General features: G+C 37.4%; 1 protein-coding gene across 2 annotated transcripts in view; it reads right to left on the bottom strand.

Moving 5' to 3' along the window:
- Positions 1-426: 426 nt before the first annotated feature.
- Positions 427-20,031, bottom strand: part of LOC135587465 (DNA mismatch repair protein MSH1, mitochondrial-like) — a 42,924-nt gene continuing 23,319 nt past the window's right edge. The window contains exons 13-22 of one of the 2 annotated variants that reach the window (XM_065078936.1): positions 16,382-16,440; positions 14,942-15,009; positions 13,838-14,011; positions 11,873-12,079; positions 8,357-8,613; positions 8,078-8,221; positions 4,903-4,960; positions 2,241-2,540; positions 1,023-1,730; positions 427-944 (exon numbers count right to left, since the gene is read on the bottom strand). In XM_065078936.1, the coding sequence (XP_064935008.1) occupies positions 708-944; positions 1,023-1,730; positions 2,241-2,540; positions 4,903-4,960; positions 8,078-8,221; positions 8,357-8,613; positions 11,873-12,079; positions 13,838-14,011; positions 14,942-15,009; positions 16,382-16,440 (2,212 nt within the window). In that variant the 3' untranslated portion in view covers positions 427-707. The remainder of the gene's footprint in view (positions 945-1,022; positions 1,731-2,240; positions 2,541-4,902; positions 4,961-8,077; positions 8,222-8,356; positions 8,614-11,872; positions 12,080-13,837; positions 14,012-14,941; positions 15,010-16,381; positions 16,441-20,031) is intronic. The other variant, XM_065078937.1, reaches the window with a different exon arrangement.

Below are 20,031 nucleotides of genomic sequence, written 5' to 3'. Positions count from 1 at the left end.
TCTATTAATCGATAACCATAATAAAAATATAATTAATTTTATAATATATATTACTAAATTAGATAAAACCACATAAAAAATCTATGATATAATTATTTTTTCATCATTAATCACCGTACCTTATGGCACGCCGCCTGGAAGATGCCAAACATCACATTCATGAGAAGATGCATTATAGAAATCAGAAAGGACATGACCCAGCAGGGTAATAGTCCAGGCGATAAGCGTATAAGAATTTAAATATCGGCTTTATAATATAAAGAGAAACTCAAAAAATATTCATATAAAACAAATCCAGAAAGGCAACAACGACAGGAAGAATCGTTAGGTAATCTCAATATGACTTGAACATTCCATCATGTTTCTCAAGGAAAACACGATACGATAACATTCTGCTTCTATCATAATGACCATTTGTTCATCACCTGATGCATAATCTTTCTGCAGAATTGCCTTTTTACTAAATCATAGCTCATATGGATGATCAAGCCATAGGACATTGTACACTACATCCTTCACTTGTTACTAAATGGCAAATTGTTGCCACCCATCGCAAAATTGAGCTATCACCATAGCAGGCGCAAGAATCATGACATTCCCCTTGTACAACAAGAAAAGGGAAAAACAAGAATGAACAAAATTTAAAGACATTCTTGCAACTACCCCTACAAAACTTTGGCATAGGTTGGTTTCAGAAACAACACAGACTAGTCTTGCTGACGCACAGTAAGAGCTTCCATAATGAGGCCAGCGACTCCAAAATTTCGGTGCCTTCCATCAGCTTTGTTTACAAGTCTAAATCCACTTATAGGAAGTTGATTAATGAGAAGAGTCTCCAGTTGGTTTGCAACACTCTTTCCTGGGACAATGACATAAATGATTGGTGCATTTTGCATGTCTTCCTTGGAACGATGTGCACGAAGCCGACCAACCAGGTCATCAGTCTGCAATTAAAGTTGCTCTCATTTAGACAAATACATATTGTACATAATCTAAATGAAGGACGAGAACGAAAATGTAACCTGCCCAATGTACAGTGTCCTATCAGGTCTTATGAGGACATAAATACTGGACGTTCCTACAGTTGATGGAGGAGGCTGCTCCCTAGCACCAACAGAAAAACATCTCACTTCAGCAAGCTCAGGTATGCTCTTCTTTTTGAAAAGGTCTAATAACTTTCTCTGGCAGACTATTGTTACAGCACTCTTGACTTCCTCAACTAGCTGCTGATCCGATACACTGGAAGTACATTCAAAAGTAGTCTTTGAAATGCAAACTTCAGCAGGATTGTTTAAGTAGCCCTTGGGATTAGAAAACTCCATCACAGCACAAACAGCTGCTTGTGCATCAGTTGCATTTACGGAAAGGTAGAGTTCTTGAGCTCTTTTAATAATCATTTCAGGAATACCTTCTTTCTCAGCAGTCTCAAATGCAAGACTCTCTCTACATATACCATCTATCAACTTCCATGTTGGCTTTGTGCATCCATCTACAACCTCTGTTCCCATTGCTTTGTATACAGTACTCCTTGTCGCTAAAGGCAAGTCAAAAATACCATGCAAATGGGTGGACACAATACCCAAGCAACCAATATGATCAAGTGTTTCGACAATACTACCAGCAATACAGGTTCCCTTTGCAGTTTCAGTGCCTCGACAAATCTCATCCACAAGAACTAGACTCCTTGCAGTAGATCCGTTAACAATTGAACGTATCTCCGACATTTCAATCTGAAATGAAATAATTATGTCAGGAAGATGATTCAATAGTTTGGGATCATGATTGAGTAAAAGTTTGAAAGCTAAATACTTCTGTACATTGATGGTAGTTATGCAAAGTTTCGCAAAGCAGAGAAAGATATCAAAGCAAATGGATTATCATTTTTCTAGGCATCTCATACATGTTCCAAAATATAACCAGCAACTTCAATTTTTAAAACACCAGTAAATTTTGATAAAAGTACAACCAGCAGCTGAAGAGTCAGTTATGAGTATTATGATTATCAGCAATCTAAGTTCTGAAGGACTATAATAATATTTAAAACATTTGGCTTCAATAGCAGAACTTGGTAGCCACACTGAAAATCTATTAGTTGACAGCAAACACACTGAACTATGAAATATGGTCGTTCCATATAAAGTAGGTCCCATATGGAATGAAAACCAAATCGAGCATCATAAATTTAAATAAAGATTAAAGTCATAAAACCAGTAATAGAACTTAAGCATTATATTCAACACCTGAAATGAGCTTTTTCCATCAGCAGGACTGTCATAAGCTTTCATGTGCAGCATAATAGAGTCAAAATTAGGAATTAAGGCTGATTCAGCAGGCACCATAAGCCCGCATATTCCAAGTAATGCCGCAGCACAGATTGACCGTAGCAAACTAGATTTACCACCTCCATTTGGTCCAGTAAGAAGGAAAAGTGAATTCAAGTTGACTGTGTTCTTTGTTGCATTTCCATGTGCAACATCAAACCAATAAGGAGATAAGCCTGATAACTCCATTTTACTGTTTACTTCTGCCAAAAAATTTTCCTGCAACCACGGAAGTGATGATGATCATAGCAGGAAGCTATTTTAACTGAAACTGTCAAAAACAGAATCTGCAAGGACATAAGCTCTTCACTGAATTATGAAATCAGACTTAAAATATCCAGTAGTTTTCCATTATGGCAGACCGACCAAAACCAAAGGCAGTTCACAATCAACTACAGTCAAACCTACCAAATTCAGCTACTAAGTGAGATGCTTATATATATATATATATATATATATATATATATATATATATATATATATATATATATATATATAATTTTTTTTTTTTTTTTTTTGTGAATGTAACAGAAGCACAAATGTCGTGCAAACACGGTTTGCAGACAGTAGTGAGAACTTGACACATGGTAGCCAACTTTGTGATAAAATTTGGAAAGAATACCATCCACTACCTAACATATTTTTCCCTTGTGCATAAATATGCATATCCACTCACTGTACACTCCAGCCATGCTGAAAGCACTGTGCCAGCTTGGGACAGATGTACCGAACAAACTAGTTTTTACTGACATAATAAAAATAATAATTTTGTAATGTATAACATACCATAAGAGTCAACATATACTAATCCAATAAGATATTGATGTGATGCAATAGACATACTGATTGTAGAAAAAAAGATATACCCAATGCATGAGGCTCCCAACAATGTGGGGTTTGGGGAGAGTCAATGTATATAACCTTACCTTTAAATATTTAAAGATGTTTCCTCGACTCTATTTCCACGACTCGAACCTTGATCTCTCATGTCATAAAAAAACAACCTTACCATTGTACCAAGACCCACCCTCAACATACTAATTGTATTGGAATATTAAAAAAATACCTAGTGTATTGAGGTAAACCATATTATGAATTGACATATTCCAATCCAATAAGGTCTCGCTATGAATGCAGATATCAGTATGTAAATCATTGTACATAACAAGCACATTAATAGGCATACTTGTGTCATTTGTAATTGATAAATTTGAACATAGATTGCCTTAAAAACGTTATACATTAAGTTATGGAATATTTAAGACCTTGTACATAACAAGTACATCCCTAGACATACTAATGCAATTTGGTCTATAAATTTATTACATAACAAGTGTTCTTCTAAGCATGGTTTGCAGTACCGGTCTGTACCGCACGGTACGGGCAGTATATACCGGTCCGACAGACTTTCGGTACACGGACCATAGGTTACCGTACCGGTACCGAGCCCAGGTCGAAATTCCGGTACGGTACGGTATTGCGAACCTTGCTTCTAAGACTAACAACCCCAAATTTAGTTCTTCATTGCATGTGGGAGAAGACTTGGATTGGTTTATAAGAATTAAATGAGTGTACCACCACTACCTAGAGCTTAAAGAATTTTGGATTAACTATTTAGATTCATCAAATTCATGGATTGAGTATTCCATAAGCTCAAGTAGTGACAAATAATATTAGCACAGACCTAGTAGCTACGGACATGGCGGGGGACACAAGTAGGAAATGATTACCGGTCGAGGCTCGAGACGCATTACAACATATTCCATTGGGTTATGATGTGATTATTCTATTTCATAAAATAGAATTGACATTAATATGGAAAGTTTCGTAGCACAAGAATATTCTCTAAAGAATATTTAAAATTCATATTAAAGTTATTGACTGTTTAAACCAAAATTAAGCATTTAATATTCCTCATTAGAGGTTCAACACACTTCAAGATGTCACGAATCACTTTAGCATTATCAATCCTTCAAAATCAATGCAAAGAGATTTGTTTATCCTTCAAACTAAACACAAGGGGTTCTCAAGTGTTATCAAGCTTAGTTCGTCACACTTCAATGCTCCCCAGTCCTAGGTGTACAGTTAAAGATAAGCACCTTTCCTAGGGTTGGTGAAGAACAAATAAAATTTTGAATTTTTAATATCAACATAGTTTCTCTAGTTCCATTCCATCTATAATGATATTTAAGTAACAGATACAACTAAAAACTATTCAACATGAAACAAATGCCAATTACAACAAACATAATACTAAGCTGTATTCAGAAGGGGTTCTCAACTGTTATCAAGCTTAGTTCGTCACACTTCAATGCTCCCCAGTCCTAGGTGTCAAGTTAAAGATAAACACCTTTCCTAGGGTTGGTGCAGAATAAATATAATTTTTAATTTTTAATATCAACATAGTTTCTCTAGTTCCATTCCATATATAATGATGTTTAAGTAACAGATACAACTAAAAACTATTCAACATAAAACATATGCCAATTACAACAAACATAACACTGAGCTGTATACAGAAAATTAATGCTACAGAATCCTCACTAACAAAATATCACCAACGCTGTCCTCATATAAATACCTTGGAATCAAAGAAATCATATATCTCAGGGAAAACCCATTCTCTTCTCCGGCCCTCACTGCATAACAACAAATTACCCTTTGAAGTGAGCATGTATTAGCTAAGGTATCAAATGATCAGTTTTAAGCATACTACCATGCTAAAGCACACAAACATCTTTAACCAAAGAATTAGCAGCAGCATCTCATTGGAATGAAACATGAATCTCACAAGACCATACGTAACGAGCAAACATGATTGGAAGACCAGCAAATCATGAAGATTATTATGCATAATAACAGCAACAAGAAGCGAAAATGTCCCACCTATTTGGATCAGCTATATGAATCTTGTCTCCTGCCATTAAACTCTGTGTAGGGCCCTAATTAAATCAAGATAATTTAAATTTTGATTTATTGCTTTAAGACAAGTTTTCTTAGGAAGGAGTTCAACTATCTAAATGCGGCATACAATAACAAAATGTTATAGACTAATGCCAACGTGATGGGTGTTTTAAGCAAGGTTCTTAATCTCATACCGTACCGATGTATCAAGCTTTTGCTCGATACATTACGGTACGGCATACTAAGCGGTACGCTAGGGCAGACCAAGTGGTATGCCTAAAATAGGCATAAAAAATTCTCTGAAAATACCTGAAAAATAAAAAAAAATATGATAGAGTTTTTAAGTTAGAAATAAATATGCATTTAGTATAGTTATAGCAAAACTAATATAAATTAGGTAAGAATAGTGCCACATTTTTTTTTCAAGCTTTGAAGAGTAGCTTTGTGCAAGGTTCGCAATTTCGATCCGTTCCAGATCGTCCTTCGTTAATATTGAATTATCTATAGAAAAATTATTCGAATTGTTAAATTATTTTGTATACAACTTAGACTTTATGATACAAATGAATTAAGTAATCACATGTATAGATATACCTAATTCTACCATCAAAACAATCGATAGGCCTCCACGAGTGGTGGATCAGAATCCTCGATCATATGTATCTGTATATCAATATGATATGTTTGTTGGACCCGATCGTAGAATTGATCCCACGACATAATGTATTGATACATCATATGTCAATGGTGAATCAATCCACAAATCATTGTTTTGTTGAGTTTAGGAGAGTGAAAATGTAAGAATCAAACAGAGAATATGAGAAAAAATGAGTTTGAGAGAACTTAAGAGAGTGTAAGAGTGAAATAGATTGAAATAGAGAGGAGGAAAGGGTTTAAAAACCCTTGAGGAGGCCTCCAATAGTTAAATTGACCGTTGGAGCATTGTTATATTCGATAACGATCGGTTTCGACTGTTACTGCCCAGTACAGGTCGGTAATGATCGAAATTTCAACCGTTACTACCCAATACGAGGCCAATAGCCTGATACCACCCAGTAGCCAGATCGGTATGTACCACTCGTACCAAGCAGTACGGTACAGTATAACAAACATTAGTTTTAAGTCTTCCTAATGAAAAGTTACTGATTATGTCAAACATGATTCATGACTCATGTCAACATTTTCTAAGCATCCAACATGGATGCTCATCTCCAAGAAAACGGTGCTTGTTGCTACAATTTGTTGCAAATAAATTGTCAGAATTATATGACAAGATGGTGGAGGCGAATACAATATTAAATTCTCTCCACTAAATCTCAGCTAGTCCTCAAAAAAAAAAAAATGGTAGCCCAGTGTTCAAGCTCCCACCAATGGAGAATCTTTTTAACAGCACAAATTTCCATTAAATTTTCACCAGTAATTCATAACTATTAAAACCAATTATTTAAATGTCCTAGAAAAAGTTGAGTAGCCTAGGTGAAAGACACAAACTTATCGGGCAAGAAATACTCCAAAAGAAACATGAAACTTTAAATACATTATCAGATGCAACAAAGTGAATGCTGAACCATAGGTCCAATAGTTGTACATACGACAGTTGCTTCAGTCAAAATACAGCCCAAGAAGATTTCTAGTTCTTAGTCCTTCAATTTAGCCATAACTGCTAGATTCATGAAAATCTAAGAGATAATTGCTTAACTGCTAATTTGATATTTCTCTGACTACTAGTGTAATATGTCTATGTTATTCTACATGCAAGTAGACTTTAAATTGAGGCTCCAGGCAAGTTTTGAGGACAAAAGTTTGAAACATCTCATACTTAATTGGCATTGGAAGGAGTACAATCAAAAGTGACTTAAACAAACAATGTACATTATGTTATCAACAACTTTGTGCTAAACAGTCATTCCACAATCTTAAATTAGTACATTCATTTTTTGTTAAGTCTATTGCAAGGTTTAAAATCTCGGTCTAAGACCACTTTTTGCTAATCTGTCGGACTGGTAACATTAACTGAGCAGTATACAGACTTGTACCATCCAGCATCAGCCAAAAGATATTAAAATGTTAAATATCCACCAGTACTAAATCATATGGTCTGACACCTGTCCTTGCTCAGATTAGTAAAAACAATGGTTTGGTGTTTAATGCCTAGTCAATGATAAGGTTGTATACAAAGTTAAGGCCAAGTGCTTTGCTTGCTTGAATTGTTTGAGGCAAAACTTTATCCCACTAGATTTTATACATACAAGGGTACTTGTTACATGGAATAACAAGAAACAATAACTGGTTGCTCTGATGAAGCAAAGCTACACGACGACAAAGGTAATTTTGCAACTCAGAATCCCTTGAAGACAGAAATTCTTTATTCATGAGTATTCATTTAACGGGCTAACTCAAATATGTCCAAGGAATCCATTTGCACTGGATCTAATTGATGAATTTCAGCACAATAGTGCACTAATTAGTCCGTTCAAGAGCCACAAGTGTCCCAACCTTTTTGAGATGTACAATATCCCAATCCTTTTTGAGATGTACAGCATCGCCTGGGAAAACATACCTAGATAAAATTAATGGTCTGAAGCCTCAATTCAGATATTGTTTAGCTTTTCAAAACATTCATAGCAGTCCAATCTAGACAATAAATTTATGAATACCAACTCTCAGTATACTACTACACCAAAATGTTACACGGATTACATATCCTATATGCCATTTCAGTCACACATACAGTCATCTATTTTAGTTTAAAAAGACATAGAATGCTCAAAGAATATACAAAGGAAAAACCCAAATAAAAAATCAAATATAGACAAAATATTATTCTCTACTAGAATGAAAAAGGGCTTCACCTAACGTGACTGAAAAGTGCCTTCGCAATGACAAGCAAGATGGACGAAAAAACTAAAATGTTCATTTTGGTCTGCAAATCACTGGACAATCCTCTTAGTAAATTCAGAACTTTAGCTCTAGCATTATCACTTGCTTCATGGTACCTAAAATTTGAACACAACAAATTAAGAAGTCAAACCAGAGAACATATTTGAACAGCTTTAAAGAAAAAGTATTCAGTCTCATGCTGGGAAAACAAGCTCATTTATGTTCAAGTAGCCAAATTAGAAAAAAAGAACCTGTTTAATGCTTCCTCAACCTTGCTAGTTGTAAACCATTCCTCTCCAACCTTTCTACCTTTTGAATCTGTAGCAGGTCTGAGTTGTTTAATTTGTTCTTCCCCGGTAGTGTTAGCCCATACAGCTGGAACAAACCGTCTCCCCTTGAACCAAACTGCTCCATGCTCTCTTGCATAACATATTTCACCCTTTGGACCTCCGAAAGGATTCATGAGAGATTTCACTCTTAAAACAATTGGAGAAAAATCTTCCATCACCTAGAAAAACAATTTAAAAAATCTAATAACAGAAGATAGAAAGCATTATGATGTTTAAAATGAAAAGCATATAATACTAAATAAGAACAATGATATGTCTATCCCGCAAGGTTTGATATTTAAGAACTGCTGACATTGCAATGCAGAGTAACCTAAAATGAGAAGGCATGAAGCATTAGAATTTAGAAGTTTTGACTATATAACACGAAAAATATTCTACAGAACTTCCAAGTCTAGTTCACATTACTGAGGAATTCTATGATAAAAAATATGAAAGGCCCTGAACCACAAATGGTGAAATTGCTAAACATCAGAGTTTCCATAGAGCTTATGACTTATTATAAAATATGTTGGAATTGTTAATTAACCATTGTACACAAAAGAGGTGGGTCCTATAAAACATTTTGAAATTGAAGCTATTAAATTCACAGGTTGTACAAATTTGAGAAGAAAAAAATTTATGGAGACAAACTGCAACCAGAACAACTCATAAGTTTTATCACATAATAGTATATATGCTGCATCATCACTCTTCAGTTATTGTCATATAAAACCTGCACAGTTTTATTTAGAAATTGATTCTCCCTTCTTAGATTATTTACAAAGAAATGATATTGAATTATCTATAAAAAACGATTCGAATTATTAGATTATTTGATATACAATTTAAGCTTTAAGATTCAAATGAATTAAGTAATCGATTAATGAATATACCTAGTTCTATTACCAAGAAGAACGAGAGGATTTCACGAGCGATGGATTGGGATCCTCGATTCTATATATCTGTACATCAATTTGATATATTTATCGGACCAAATCCTAAAATTGATCTCTTGACATAGTATTCTGATACACAGCATGCCATTGGTGCATCAATATGGTAACGTCGTAGTTTAATCATCATGAACTACACATGTCCGAGGTGGCTCTTGAGGCAAGTACGATTGTAGCATACATTAGTGCGGAGGTTAGAGAATGCCGAAACTTCTATTTTTGCCACTGATCTATTGTTTTGTATCCTAAGATCAATCATCATACTGCTGCTCGAAGAAGAACCAACTATCACCGTACTACTGTTGCCCGTAAGATTCTCCATAATACGATGACTGTGAATACGACGAGCTTCACTCTATGCCTACATGACGTAGTGTCACGAACAGTCGTCGCGCACTCGAAACAACTTCGTTCAACGAACCGTTCGTCGCTTTTGCATGCTTGAACAGAGACATGACAACCTGTTTTGCCATGGTTTTGTGTGTTTTTGCTTGTAAAAATACATGTTCGAACATGTTGCAGTGCACAGTGCGACCGCTCACCACGTCGGGCCAAAAAGCCCCAAAATGGCTCCGTTTTCGCGTGTCGCGAGCTGTTTTCTACAACCCACTACAATGCGCGAAATGTCAGCCATCTCAGCACCCTGGAACCCCCCGGGTGGCAGAGGGCTGGATGAGACTTTGGTATATTGTCAGGCGTTGAACAATCTTCACAAGTTTGCACGTTTTCTTCACGGGAACTTGCCTTCGCTCCCGACACCCGGTGAACAGTTGTTTGTGGACTTGCAGATGTTCGTTCAACCTTCTAAAGTCCTTGTTTTCCTCATTTCTCTGTTTTCTCTCATGCACACAAGGTGGTCGCTGAATTGCTTGTAAAGCTTCCCTCTTCGCGAGACGTCAAGACTTGTCCGTCGCTCGTTCTTCGAACTAATCAACTTTCTATTTTACAGGTCCTTCGGGACCTGAGTGAGGTTGCAAATTGGCTGACCTTTGCGAACGCATATCGCAAGGGTGCATCAAGACTTAGGCATCCCAGCTAAGTCCGAGAATTTGGCTCAAGGGTGCTTCGCGACTTAGGCAACTCAAGCTAAGTTCGCGTCTTGACCGCAAGGGTGCCTCACGACTTAGGCAATTCTAGCTAAGTCTGTGACAGTAGGCTCTGTCGCATCAAATCAAAATCATCCATTATCTTCCCCTTCCCCTTGTTTAAACTTGACAAATACATCGTCGAACAACATGATCTAATACTTGGGTAGCATGCGTAAAATACTGCTCTTCAGTTCATGCACCACCCTAAAACTTTATAGACGGGATCATTGACTCCCCAACATCACTGTCATCATTGGTCGAGACACTAATGTCCACGTCGCTACCATGTTTTCGGACCGAGCAGGTTGCTGAATGCGATTGAGGTGTCTTGTCGCCCAACTTGCTTCCTTCTAATGGTGCAACAGATGCTACTACCTTCTCCTTTGGCTTTGCCTTTGCACGCTAGGTGAACAACTGTGACGATTGGGTGTCAATAGTTCCTCAAGTAGTATGGCTTGATGTGAATGAGACTACTCGAGCTTGGTGGAGTTCAAGAGAGTACAAATGAGAGAATAAGAGAAATATGTGAGTGAGAAAGTGATTGAGATAATAGATGAGTTAGAGAGAGTGAAAGGGGAGAGAATGAGGGGCTAGAAAGGGTTTAAAAACTCTTAAGTCTGGTTCAAATGGTCAAATGGAACATTTGGATTCAGCAAATCCCAGCAACGGATCAGTATTGATCGAAATCCGACCATTACTGACCGATATAGGTCGATAACAATTGGATTTCGATTGTTCTGACCGGTACAGACCCCGTATCGAGCGACACGGGGTCCCCTGTTATGGACCGCCCGATACAGGGCAATCCACGTGTCGATCCCCTATTGAACTATAGTGCGTACAGCCAAGTACAGGTCAACACGGTGAACCTTGTTTTGAACCATGTGCACAAGAAAGAATCACATACTAAATATAGCATCTCATTATGAGGTTTAAAAAGAAGTATCAGATGCAATCCAATTACTACAAAAAAATGTAAATCAGATAAAATCAATACCAGAACAGAATGTGCAGGTATTTTTGGATGCACAACAGCTCATCAATGTTTTGAAGGAAGATGCTGTTGTCCCATAGGCTTTACAAGCAATTGAGTCTAACATCCAACCAACGCGCAGAATTTTGTCTGAGAGGTCTTAGATATGTGCCAATTGCTCATAGAGTTGCAAACTTTTGTAGAGCCAATTGCTACAACCTACATTGTAGTGCAGCTGATGTTCTTGCTAGAAAGTTTTTGAATATATAGTAATACTACATCTCCTTTTTGTCTCAAAAAAAAAAAACCACATCAAAATGAAAATGACAATAGCACATGAACTCAGCTAATTTTGTGCTGAAGGTGCAAATGTTTTTTGAAAGCAGTAATATTGCCAAAGTAAAACGATGGTTTAGTAACTTACTGCAATTGATAAGGCCATAGCTGCGCTATCAACCTCTGCAAATGCTTCTTCAGCATGACACCTCTTGACACGTCCTTTCCATGAAGACTCCATATTCTCAAAGAACTCATCAGGAATAAACTCTAATGAACTTGTTTCCTGACCACTTTCACCACGCATAAAAAGTATATCACCTATTTTTTGGGATATGCAAATACACTCATTCACCTGCCAAGAATATATAAAGTAAATACTCAAATAGAAAATTCTATGATATTTAATTGATTAAACTATTGAAACAGTAAATGAACAAACTAAACATCAGCCAATCAACAACAAAATCATCACACCATAATACCCTAAACTAAAAAAGCCAACCACCACATTAAATACATAGAGACTTCAATGCAGCTTGAATAATGGAAATTCATTTGTAACAGATTAATACATAGTTCATCTAGTTTCTTTTTAATTACTTATAGGCCAAGCTACATAGGAGTTGAAAAAGAGCCATAACTATAAGTTACACTAGCTGTTGAATATTAATTAAAAAAAGTTGATTTCCACATTATGCAGGTAGTTAAAATAACTATTTATTTAAATGCTGTCCACTCCAAATACTATGACATTGCACAAATTGTCAAACATTTTTATGTTAAGTTTCCTTGTGTAACTTCTCCACTGAATTAAATGCACTTCTCTGAAATTCCTCTACATTTAATCTACATCAGAACTTTCTATACTTTATTGAATATAATCCTTTGGAAAAATAACAAGTTAAATAGTTTATTGAAGTATCAAATGAAGCATCTAAATTGGTCCACAATGTAATACATCAATTTCCAAGGAGCTTGCAAAGAGTTTGGAGAAAAAACAAAGAAACAAATTATTGCAGATCCAGGAACCTTGTGAACAACTAAAGATTCTCAAACTGATGGATGATGCCGAGATGGACTACAATGTTATTTCTCAAACCTATGAGTGTATCATTAGTTTGACTCATGGATTTCTAACTTGTTAATATAAAATATTTTTTTAAGTAATATCATGACTCATGAGTATCATTAGTTTAAGCATGTATTAACACCAAACTGTTGGAGTGTACACAAACGTGGTCAGCATGATAACAAAGTTCCTGCCATCTACTATATTATATGAAGTTCCAAATATAGATATGATCATCCAAAGGAATTTTTGGCATATTTTTCAAGGCAATACAATCTACACAAGGATCTTGGCAAATTGATAATTTTTCTGGAACCCATATACCATAAGAAACTGATGCCTATGAACCCATCACAATCCCTGACTAGGTAGCATCATCATCAGACATAAAATTTCCTCTTCTAAAATAGGTTATAAATTCTAGAATTTTTTACTATAACAAAAAGAAGAAACCAATTATGCTCACAAAATTGTAACCCAACCACCAACAAAATGCTTAAATCCCACACATGAAACATGAAAAATTTCTTGGAAGAAATAAATAATACGAAGTTAAATATTCCCACGCATGTGATCTAACGCATCCAGAATGAACTTGTATCTAACAAGGAACTGTTTCAGAGTTTACATATAAATTTTCTGTACATCCATAATTTTATAGTACAAGTCCAGATTAAAGTTTTAGACCATTTTGTACAAGCTTGTGTTGGCAAGGGATTGTGAAGGACTATGATGACATGTACAGATGCAAATCAATGGCATGGCACCAGCACATAGATGGAATCCTTGGCTCATGTAGTGAAAATGCTTATACCACATGAAAATATATACACATACTATAAAGAGAGGAGACATAAACTCCAAAGTTCAAGCATTGCAGGTGTACATACACGCAAGCAAACCTAGATGTAGTTGCCTCCATAATATTTAAATTAATGCTTGCAATGTTTAACATAGTGCTTCCATGTTTAAATACTAAGTAATTTGGTATAACACAGAAGTTAATAAATAATAGCTATGGCAATGATGACAACCACATACCAATACATCATATTCAACTTTTAGTCCAGTAGCTACCCATGTTGGTTGCAATAATATATGTAAAATAGCAGAAAGCTCAGGGTTCCTACTCATATGGATAATCTCATCAACTACATTCTTTATTCTACAAAGCTCAATGTGATTAGCCTCCTTTGACTCGAGCAATTTTACAAGCTGCAAAATAAGACAAAGTCAGACTAGACAATGAAAGAGTATATATTTGACATGCAAAATAAAAATAGAACATCCTATAGGAAACAAGAAGGCTTGCATGAATTATGCAAAGAAAATAGCAAGAGAGTTAATTTACGAAAGGAAAAATCTTGCCCACCATTGTTCCATAAGACATTAGCAAAAGAACACAGTTTTACAGATACTTGAACTGCAAAACTAATGTGAGGTCTGACGAAGTTCACCTTATGCAGCCTCTATCCTAAGAGAGGCCAAATCACCAACTAATCAACATAAAGCATGGACATTGTCAAACTACTCTATAAATGATGAGATATTACTGATAAATCTGTACAACCCAGAAATTCTTAATGGAATAGCAACCACAGCAACACCATAAGTGCAAAATGATCTCAGAAACAGATCACATAGTTTAATCAGAAACCTGAATTTGCACACTACATTCAAAAGAAAGTAAAAGATTACAAAGCTAACAAAGCCACCATGCTTTTGGACATGCACACAGAAACTAAGAAAGATGAAAGTGCCGAAATTCAAGACAAAGAGAAAGCGCAAGAACATTAATATGTCTCAGGTGTGACACAGAAATATCCATAACTTTCTTTTTGCAAAATTACAACAGAACTGATAAGGTCCAAGACACGTATTCAATAATCAATCTAGTTATTGTATACTTGTACAAGCCGTTTTCCATAAGTTTAGAAAGAGGCTTGTACAAGTATTACAATAGAACAAGCTACACAAGATATGTGATAACACATCCATAAACAGCTTAAGAAAGACCCAAATATCCAACATCAAATAGTATCATCGAAAAAAAAGCACTAGACCAACCATAATACAATAAATAACAATAAATGACACTTAGACCAAAAAAAGTATACACTTATAAAGGAACATGTAAAATATTACCTTTGCAGCTGATACACAAGTGAACTCAGGAATAGAACAAGTCACACTGCTCATAAGCCTGCACGCCTCTGTCAGGAAATGCTCCAACTTATAATGGTTCCAACAAAGAAAACATATCCAACAAAATCGATATATAATAGATCAAATCTTACAGTGCCAAAGTTAAAGCATAATGTTTGACGTGGTATAGTCATAAAACAAAAGAATGAGAACACGAGCCTCGTGTATGCACTATACGGTCCACTATTCTCATGCATACAACAAGAATTATCAAAAACAGCAATAAGAACTACACTAATAAATGTCCTTCAGCACCAGCATTCAGGCTGGCCACGTGAAACATTTTCCCCAGGGTTTCATTCAAGTAAATGCTTTCTTTAGAACAGCAGTATGACTCTTCTTGCTACATCTATCCAAGTTTTCGTAGCTATCCTTTCTCCCTAATTTTATCACCTTAAACCAAGTAATACTTTACTATTATGCCATATGTTCACTGTCAGATGTCCAAAGAAAAATTTCCACAATAAATACTTCTTAGTTCTACGTCCAACTTATTTTGAATGCAGTCATTTAACATGGTACATCTTTCAAGGTGATATTTCTCGCCCATCTCATTTACATTCATTTAAATAAATGTTGTTTCCGAACAACCTGATATTTTAACCTATAGAAAAGAACAATTTTAGGTGCATTCAGCAAAGACAAAACAAGCAAGAAGAACTCAACTTTATATCTTGTTCCGAAAACTTGATGAACTTTACAACATTAAATAGCCTAACCAACTAAAAAACAGGGAAAACTGCAATTTCCCAAGGCCATACCACGACCTGTGTTTCTTTACCTTTTTTGACAGTATGGTATAATCAAGTGATCATCTCCTCTTTTAGTCTAAACCTTTAGGTCCTAATGTTCTCTGTTGTTCCTCATTCCCATCCAAAGGATGTGGTGATTCAAGGCCCCTCATCATAAGCATGCATGTTATTCCAATGCCAAGTCATTTCCTTAATTAGATTCCTTTATTCTCAAATGACTTATTTGAAGAGTAGTCTCCTTGATGTGTTACTTAAACCACCATTTTCACCAAGATTTTTTTTTTACAAGACCAACTGTGTCATAACTTTATGGAATCTACTACACGCTTCTGCAAGCAATCAAATTTCATGTGAAAGGACTTCACAACAAGCACTCCAATGCATGGAATTTGACAATATTTCAAGACTTAAACCTCGCTCAATCATGGAATTTCCACAAGGCCCTCAACAGCATCATGTAGTGTCAATCCTTAACTAGATTGGCATGTCAACGACATAAGATGAAGCAAGAAGCATAATACAGAACAGAAGAATATCAAAGTAATGACCACAAATAAAACTCTTATCCCAAGCAAAGGACAATATGCTGGACCATTATTTGGGGGAAATAACAGTGCGCTGGACTTACCCTGAATAGAGGATGCAATCTCATAACATGGAGGGTTAAGCAGGAGATCTCTTATGAACCTAAAAAAAGGCCCAACATTAGTTAGACAGTTGAAACATGGTGGTAGTGATCTATTCATGAAAATGTATGTATGTAAGTAATTAAATATAAATAACATGGTATATCCTGGATATCTTTCCAATGGATATATATATACAAAGAACATCACACCTTAATGCAAGTTCTAGAAATTGTTGGACTGACCATTATATATCAGTCCAACAATTTCTGAAAACCAGCACTAGACTGATATTTTTAGAACTTGCATTAAGGTGTGATGCTACCATTAAAACAGGTAAGAATGTAATTGCAGAAGATAAATCCACTTACAGAAGAAATTTTCCTAATTGTCACATAAGATTCATTGCTGCATCTAACATTTAGCTTTGACCAGAATGGCTCACAGCATGTAGAGGTTCTTAACTAGATGAAGTTAATATATAACCAAGCAACCAGGCTGACAAAGGACGGGGTCAGATCATATGATCTGGTACTGATAGGTATTTTTTATTATTTTTCAGGCTTGTACAGTTCAGCTTCATTGGTATCATTCCAGTCTGGTAGACTACCAAAAATGAAATCAGATCAAAATTTAAAACTTTGATACTGAATTACTAGCTTGCAAAACATCATCATCTGATTGGCAGAACTCTTAACTTTTACATGCTACTAATTAGCTCAAGAATTTCAGATCAAGTTTGGTAAGAGTCATGAAGTGATTGATAAGACCCTAGGGGCTTATCACTCGACCATCCCTCCTCGCAATAATCAAAACAAGGCAACCACGACCGCCGCAACCACTGCCATTTCCTCAACCGCACGCGATCCCTCAGCATCACCTGCGCCTCCTTCCGCAGTGCGACGGAGACAGAGCAACGCTGCCTTCCATCCGCGCCGTCATAGCCACCACAGTGGCGAGCCCTTGGCGGCGCTGCCCCCAGCCGCACCACCATTGCTGCCTCCTAGCCCTCAGCAGCAGCGATCCCTCCACGCAGCGACCGCAACAAGCATCGCTGCCTCCCACGCAGCGACCGTAGCTACATCCCCGCATCGTCGTAGCAACCCTTCACTCCCACAGTGCTGCCACCGACTGCCTCACAACAGCAGCACCGAATAGGGCAGTGATTGATGCCCTAGTCTCGACACCAGAAACAGGAGTTGAGATTACAGATTTGCAGTCTTACGCAATGGCCACCGATAACTCAGTGAAAGCACAAATAGAAGCATTGGAAATCAGAATTGAGAACCGACTGCAAGAAATACTTAATGATTTCAAAAAGAGCCTATTGGAGAGCCTTAGCAAATTTCAACAAGATAGGGGCTCAAGTTCTACGTTGCACAGATATGAAAATACCGAAAATGGGCCCCAAGATTATCACACAAACTACTCATACATGAAGGTAGAATTTCCGAGAGGGGAAGATGAAGATCCAATCAGTTGGATCTCCAAGGCGGAAAAAATTTTTCGTTTTCACAGGACCCCAGAAGAATCCAAGGTAGAAATTGTCTCAATCTAGCTGGATGGAGATGCAATCCAATGGTACGATTGGTATGAAACTTGCCACGGAGTTCCTTCATGGGAACAGTTCAAAAGAGGGCTTCTTGTTCGCTTCGGCCCATCGGAATATGAGAATGTTGATGGACAGCTCACCAAAATTTGTCATACTTATACAGTGTTGGAATATCAGAGCAGGTTTGAAAGATTGTTAAATCAAGCTAGAGATTGGTCGGAACGATAACTTCTGGGTACATTTATTGAAGGGCTTAATCCAGAGATTCGGTGTGAAGTTAAGGCTCGTCAACCCCGCACCATGATAGCTGCGATTTCATTTGCATGCCTGCATGAGGAAAAAATCAGCATGGAATATCATCGAAACAGATGTGTCAATAAACAGGCGATCAGCAAGCAGCCCATCCCATCTACTCCTAGTCGAAATCCTATTACTTGCAGACTAACCTGAAAAGAACTCAAAGAAAGATCAACGAAGGGTTTGTGCTGGCATTACGATGAAAAGTGGAGGAAGGAGCATTGATGCAAACAGGGAAAACTTCTGATGATTGAGCCGATCGAGGAGGAACCAGAAGTAGAAGAGTTGGACTCCGATCATAAAGGTGTGGAAACTGATGAAGATATTGAAATCATCACACACATACAATGCATGCATTGGCTGGCTACGCTAACCCACAAATTATGAAAATCGGAGGAACTTTGAAGCATCAACCTGTCACTGTTTTGATTGATATGGGTAGCACTAATAATTTTATAGACAGGAAAGTTGCAGCCCGATTAGCTTATCACATTGAAGGCTGTGATAAATTCAAAGTAAAGATCGCTAATGGACGGATTTTAACTTGTGATAGTAAATGTTCAAAGCAAGGTTCGCAATACCGTACCGTACCGGTATTTCGACCTGGGCTCGGTACCGGTACGGTACGATATACCGAGTTGTCACGACCTTAGCTGGTTTTGCCTAAGGCGTGCGGCACCCTCGCGCATCCGTCCGCAAAGGTCAGCCTCCCCGAAGCCTCCCATTGTCCCTTAGGACCAACAAAAGAGAGAACGGGTTAAAGAGAACGCCTCAATCGGGATCCACAAGCAAACATGTCCGAAAAACACTTTATAGACAATGCAAATTACAAACAGACTTTACAAGCTCTGAACAGTGGCACTACAAAGGGTAAAATGGTCCATTACAGACCGAAAAGCTCTCGAACGTGTCCACATGACACAACCTTTATTTACAAGCCTAAAGAGGCCACCAACCCAACTAAAATGGGACTATTAAGCCTTCGGCCGCCCCTTTACATTCTGTACAAGGCATGAACATGCCAAAAGACAACGGACAGACATAAGCATTACATCCAACATCTTGTTTAGAAGTTTGTCCGTTACATTCTCCCCCACTTATCCCTTCGACGTCCTCGTCGAAGCCTTTGTGAACACTGCAACTCTTCGCCTTTGCTGAGTCTTCAATCTTCCGCTCCAGCTGCAATGCGCCTCCTGGCTCCCAGCTGCTCTCCGCTGCTGTTTCTGAGTAGTCGAACCTTTGATCCGCCATGCTGCTTCAACTCGCCAATGACTCTGACTCTGGTGTGGGGTTGGCTGAGTTGTATTGATCCTCGTTGATTCCTGCGGATCCACCAAATGAAGGAAAAGACCATCCTTAGTGCGCCAGTCTCTCAAAATTTCCACATGCTGCTTGAACTGGGTGGATGCTTGTTGGAGCTTTAACGAGCATCGCCTCGCAAACTTCTGAAGTTTTGGGTCCTTCCTCCACAAAATCTGCTCATTGACTCTTCTTTCAGTTAGTTGTCACATCCAAGTAGGTTCGCATCACTTCCGCTTTCGATTGGCATTTCGTTGGGAAATGAGGCGGACAATCTACTCTCAGTAGCACTGATCACCGTTGGTGAGGATTTGACAACTATTGTCTTCCATTATCTTCGAAGGGTCTTTGAACTTGTGCAGCGCTCCTCTGCTGGATAGATAAGAGAATTGGGGTACTCGGTTTCGCCCATTCTCTTAAGAGTTGAGAAGGCAAAGGTTACTTGACTTCGCCCGCCTCCTCGAGATTGTACTTCATGCATCGAGCTGGTTACTGGCCTTCGCC

Source organism: Musa acuminata, chromosome BXJ1-8 (genome assembly GCF_036884655.1).
Source record: "Musa acuminata AAA Group cultivar baxijiao chromosome BXJ1-8, Cavendish_Baxijiao_AAA, whole genome shotgun sequence".
NCBI classification, from domain to species: Eukaryota; Viridiplantae; Streptophyta; class Magnoliopsida; order Zingiberales; family Musaceae; genus Musa; species Musa acuminata.
This window is presented reverse-complemented; position numbering and strand designations above follow the sequence as displayed.